A 6,000-nucleotide genomic window follows, 5' to 3' on the forward strand; every position below is an offset into this window, starting at 1 on the left:
CTGGTTGTGAGGGGGCATTGAGGAGAAGTTGCCAGGCTCATATCTGTGCTGGGCCCTGAGGGGCTATAGGGGCCATAAGCCTCTTCATTCAAAGGGTCTGGTCTCCTGGGATGGGAAGGAGTGTCACCTGCATGGTCTTACATCGCAGGGCTGGAGGTTCTCCTGACTCTGAGGTGGCCTCTGTGTGGCTCACAGGCTAAGGCCTGGCCCTGCTGGGCCTGCTGATTAGTGCAGTCTGATTAGTGAAGGTGGGACCACCAAAGACACCACTGTCTTCCCTGTTCTTCTTTCCCCTAATAATGGGGAACTTTGACCATGATAAGTGCTCTAGGAAAGCCCAACCCTGGGGTCCCTAAGGGGCACCTTCATCGTTGGTTCACTTCCAGGTCATGTCCTTGGGAGTCCTTGGGAGTCAGCTTGAGGGGACATCACAACTTGGCTTCTGTTGACTGTCAAGGCCGATCCCAGGGCTCTTTCCTGGTTGTGTGAGCTTCAGAAAGCTATTTAACCTCTTCTGGCTTTTTTTCTTCAAAGTGGGGCCCACTCTGCTCTCACAGGGTCACTGAAAGATCTCAGATGGTGACTGTGAGACATTTGGCTCAGGAGCCCCTGAAGGCAGCTCTGGGTGCTCAGGGTCTCCCTGTGGGTACATGGGCAGCTCATCCCGGGATCAAGGGGCCTTGGGGTCCTACATCCTGCCCCACCCAACTGAGCTGCAAATAAAAATGAACTAGGAAAACTCATGTGCTGAGACACACCCAGACCAGCTGAATGCAGAACAGAGCATTACCCCAGGATGCACAGGTGACTGGAGCCTCCTCTACTGGACTCTTCCTGTGTGGCAGAGCACAGCAGGAGCCCTGTCCAGCCCATGGAACTGGCTCTGGCCAGCAGCACCCACTTTCCCAGGTGTCTCTTAGGTAGATGGCACAGGGATCCCTCACAATGGTGATGTCAAGAACTGCTTGTTTAAAAGGATATGCTGGTGAGGCTGCAAGGGGTGGCCCTTCTCTGAAGTGCCATTGTCTCTTCTGCATGCCTTGCCATGACACCACATGGCATCGCACCCACTATATGTGTATATAGGTAGCTCATTAGTTCTTGACCCAAGGGTCCTCCGTGCTGGCATGGGGCTGGCATCATGGGGGAACAAGATGGCTGTGTATTAAGTGGGTGACAGGAAGGAGAGGCCCTTTACCTTCACAGGAGGAGCTTCTGGAGAGAGCTTGTCTTGGTGGAGGAGAAACAGGTGGAGACCCTCCCTCATCACCCTGCAGGGCCCTGGCTCTGGCCCCACAGTATTCCCAGGGGGGACCATTTCCATCGTCAGGAGGCCTCAGGATGCCATCTCTGCACCTGGCCAGATTTGACAAGCAAGTTGAACCTGTGGATGGTTTTGCCAAGGAGAGGCACACAGAGAGAAAGCAAGGGTCGTCACGTGACCCTCCCCCCACCCCCCGTGGCTTTGCATGGACAAGCATGACACACCCCCAGTATGTGGCCCCCTGGCTCCAGGATGCCCAGCTGGCAGGAAGCCAGCAAGAAAAACCTCTGTGATCCCAGAAAAGCTTAACAAAGAAACGTCTGCCTCCAAATGGATCAGAGGAGCATTTAGAGGAAATTCCTGACTCGGGGCTTGCCAGGATTTTCTCTAGGTGCCTAATGTAGAGCAGCACAGCTGAGCTAACGGTCTGCTGCTGGAGTCACTCAAGAGCAGCCTGTTTTAACACTGCACAGGGCTGCAGCAGGGGAGGGGGGTGATGATGGGACAGGAGGTCGCAGAGATGACGTCTGAGTAACAGGGCTGTGCTTCCCTGCCACAGCCGTCCTCAGTGGTACCCAGGAGTTACCATTTGGCCCTGACACTGGGAATTTGGTGCTGTTGAGCCTGCCAGTAGGACCAGTGCTGTAAAGCCAAGCAGACAAGACAGAGACCCCACTGCACTCAGGGAATGGGGGACGGGGTATGCCTAGCACAGATATGAGTCAGCGTGACAGTGGGGCCTCTGCCTGGTGACCATCCTAGCTGGCTGGAGTGGTGCCCAGGCTCCCAGGAAACTCACTCAGGGATGAGGCAGCCCCCACCCTGTCCTCACAGGATAGGAGCAGAGGTATCTGCTCCTGGTCACTCACCTTCCCCAGCCTCCCAGCCTCCCCTCCCTGCCTGAGTTTTCAGGGTCACCTGATCTGAGGGCAGGCGGTGTAGAAAGGGTGAGAAGTTGTCCCCACAGGGCTGTATCTTGGTCCTGTCCCTCCCCTGGCTTGAGCCTTCCCCTACACTCAAGTCCTCTTTTAATTCATTCCAATGCTTGTTTTCCAGAAGAGACTTCACATCCTGTAATAAAGTTGGAGAGTTGGTCTTCCCTCCAACAGACATGCTGCCTGGCTGGCTGCGCACACTTGTGTCCATGCTACATCTCTTTCTCCGCAGCCCGGAGCTACCACCTGGGCGGGCAGTGTGGGGAGGAGTAGCTGAGCCCCCAGCCCTTCCCCTGCGGGTGTGGGGAGGCCCCACGCATCCACACACACACACACCTCACTCTGGAATTAAAGGAAGACATGCTTCTGTGGCCTTTTCTGTCTAATTTCGAACCTCCTCCACCACTTTTAAATTTCAGCTTCCACTGAGAGGAAGCCTGCTTCCCTGGGAGCCCCACCTCTGCATCTGCAGGATTCTGCCCAGTATGCTCTGCAGGCACGGGCTGGGCTCCTTCTCTGCACCCCATGCAGCCCCCTGGCCCCCTGGCTGGTGCAGCCAAGCAGACTCCCCTTGCCGTCTCCTTTGCTCCGTTCGTACCCTTCCTGGTTAGGCCAAACCTTTCCAGGTACAGCGGAGCTCTTACAGCTGTACTGCTTAGTGCCGGGAATCAGCGTAGGGACACAGTGTGCACTGTGGCCCCTGCTTTCCTGGGAGAGCCGAGGGGAAGCCTGCTCAGCCCACCTCTGCCCTGCCCCGATTTTTGGGACTGATCCTTAGCCTAGGAAAGTGGAAACAGCCCAAGCAACTTCTCTGTTTCCCTTCCTGGGGAGAGTGTCCTTCAGGTGCTTCTTTCTCTTTTAGGCATTTTTTTTTTTTAATTTGGAGTCTTTTTTTTCTAGCTTAGGAGGCCTTGTCTGGGTTAGACAGGGATTGGAAATGGTTTCAATTCATGGGGGAATGTCAGGAAGGTGTTAGTCACCTTACATTTGGCGTACATATTCACCTGCCTCCCCTCCCCCCAGGTACACCCCCCAGTCAGATGAAGACCCCCTCTAGGAGGAGCCCTCCCTCCATGAACCTCCCCTGCCCCCTGCCCTGCCCACACCTCTCTGGACCGCTGCTCTCAGTCCCCATAGTCCCCTGTGCACGTGTCCCAGGGTTGTGGTTAGGTTGTGAGCTTGTGACCACAGTGGCTTCTCTCACTCATCTTTGCTGTTGTCTGCGTTCCCACAGACCCACAGACCCACTCCCTGCCTGGCTAAGTGCTGTGTCCCCAGACACAGAATGGATCCCTAGATAGAGAAAAATAATCACTCTGTGAATGAACGAATGCCTCAGTAAATATTGGCTAATGAATACAGATAGCAGTCTCTAAGGCAGTAAAAAGCAGAGCTATCACAGTCTTTAGAGAAGGGTCCATTTCACCTAATTAATTTGTAATCATGGTTCTTCCCCATACTTCATGCATTGAAAGGACTGTGCCTGTTGGTCTGATGCACCTGTGTATCCTGAAGAGCATTGTGGACAGGCCCTCTCACAGTGTTTGGCATTGACCCTGAAGCGCCCTCTTGCCAATGACCTTCTGCCCTTTATTTCTCCTCTTCAGTGGTGGTGGGGAGTCAGTGAGCCAGCCCCAGCCCTCACCTCTGGACTTTTCCATTTCAGGTTTGAGAATGGCAGTGAGTTTACCTCAGAGCTGGAGGATGGCGATGACCCAGCAGCTTATGTCACCAACCTATCCTATTACCACCTGGTCCCCTTTGAGACGGACATTTTGGACTGAGTCTCTATTGGGCCCCCACTGCTCTCCAACCCTTGACTGCTGGTTCGGCATTGGCTACAGTGGGCAGAGCTGCTGCCCCAGGCCTGGGCCAGGTGGTGCCTCTGTGGGGATAGTGCCCCGGAGGCCCAGGTGTCCTGCCAGTGTAGCAGCAGGGTTTTCTGGAGTGAGGGCTGACTCGCAGGTCAGCCAGGTCACCAGAGTCCCGCACAGCCTGCTGCTTCTGAGGGCTCTTCTCTCTGCACCCGACACCACCAGCCTGTCTCTGCACCCCTGGGACTCGCTCCTCACCCTTGTGTGGGAGACCCACAAGTGCCTGCAGGACATGTGGGTGCCAGGGTAGACACCCAGGGCCCGGCCAGGTTCCTCCTTTCTCCGTGACTGTTTCCTGGAGAGGAGCCTTCCTCTGGGTGCTGGGGGCCCAAGGCCACCCGGCCACCCTCACTCCCCACCATTCCTTCATACAACAAGTGCACAAAACATTGCCTGTTAGATTGTGTTGGGTTGCCAAGTTCTGGATGACATACACGGGGAATGTTAGGTAATCCAGGATTTCCCTGGGAACCAGGATGTGTGGCTTTCGTTTCTGTTTTTCATCTTCTATCTGGAAACTGTGGGTTTTGTGTCAGCCAAAGGGGCTCTTCACAGAAGAGTCATTGTGAATGGCGCATATTGGCTGTGGAGACAGGGGAAGCCATTGCTGAGCAGGTGCCCCTGAGCGGATACTGAGAAGTGCTGATTCTCCTCAAGAGGAAGAGAGTTCCTGCCTGGCCTGCCAGCCCCTCTTCAGCCCTGCAGTGTGGGTAACAGTGCCGTAACCCCTGGACCGCGGACTGTGGGAGGTTCACCTCTCCTGCTGTATACAAAGCTCTCAGTGATGTCATGCCATATTGACCTGCAGGGGTGGGGGATCAACAGGAAAGCGCTAAGTCTCCCCTTTGCCCCTGGGTGGGCGGGTCTGGGTTCTGTGTGCTCCTCTCCTCATGGTGTCTACTAACGACCAACATTTGCTAATGTAAATACTAGTAAATTATTGAGAATCCTAATTCTTTTACACAGTCTGTTTTTTAATCTATTTTAATTAAATAAAGTGTATTACTCTACTCGTGGATTTAAGATGTTTGGTGTGTCAAGGTATGTCTCTTTTTATTCCATGCAGCCTCAGAGCTGGCCACGGGGCACTCTGGTCTCATTGTTCTGCAGGAAATGTGTTCAGTTTTCACCGTAGGAATAATCTGTCCAAACTGAAATGTGAGCAAACAGCTTGTGTTTTGTGTGTGTGTGTGTGGTTGTTGTTTTTTTTTTTTTTTTTTTTTTTTTTTTTTACTTCAGGTTGTCCACCTTCTCCATGTTCCTTTTGGCAGTCCCAGGAAACCTCCTCCGTGACCCAAGTGCATAGCATATGGGATTTCCATGGCACCTACGTTTCCCTTCTGCCTTCCAGCTGCATTTGGTTTAATACACCCTGCTTTCAAATAGGCTGTTGGGTGGCTGATGGCGGTTGACCAGTTGCCTTTCTTATCTTGCAGGGTGAAGTGCATTCTTTCCAAGGAAAGGGCTGCTTGCCTGGCAGTTAAGACTGGAAATCAATCACCACATTTAGTTAATCACCACCTAGATTTCAGTTGTTGATCCTCATTATCCCTGTTACCCAGAAGTGCTTCTCCTTTCTGTCCAGCCACTGTCAGGCAGCTGCCTGTGGTTCTCAGCTGACTTGGACTGTATTTCCCCATCAGGTCCCAAGGTTGGTTCCAGAAGCTCCCTATCTGCCTTCACTGAAGAAGCTTCACTATTTCCAGTCAACACACCGTAAAATTTCTCAACTAAGAGTCAGCTGTTGGCATATTTGTTTTTCTATGAAGCACATCAGAATATTCTCTGGTTTCCTTCCCCCCCGCCCCCCGTGAAAAAACACAATGTAGGCTCATTCTTCATGTTCCCACATTTGAAACAGTCAGAAGTACAGATAAATAGTTCTTTAAGTGGCATGGTAACTGGTTGCTGGCACTCAACCTCACTG

General features: G+C 53.1%; 1 protein-coding gene across 1 annotated transcript in view; it reads left to right on the forward strand.

Moving 5' to 3' along the window:
* The window catches only part of PXDC1 (PX domain containing 1), a 28,911-nt gene extending 23,815 nt beyond the window's left edge, over window positions 1-5,096 (forward strand). Inside the window, exon 5 of the mRNA XM_040460701.1 lies at window positions 3,866-5,096. Within this exon, the coding sequence (XP_040316635.1) occupies window positions 3,866-3,983 (118 nt within the window). The 3' untranslated portion in view covers window positions 3,984-5,096. The remainder of the gene's footprint in view (window positions 1-3,865) is intronic.
* The last annotated feature ends 904 nt before the right edge of the window (window positions 5,097-6,000 follow it).

This window comes from Herpailurus yagouaroundi, unplaced genomic scaffold (assembly GCF_014898765.1).
Source record: "Herpailurus yagouaroundi ecotype Mexico unplaced genomic scaffold, PumYag 250, whole genome shotgun sequence".
Lineage (NCBI taxonomy): Eukaryota > Metazoa > Chordata > Mammalia > Carnivora > Felidae > Herpailurus > Herpailurus yagouaroundi.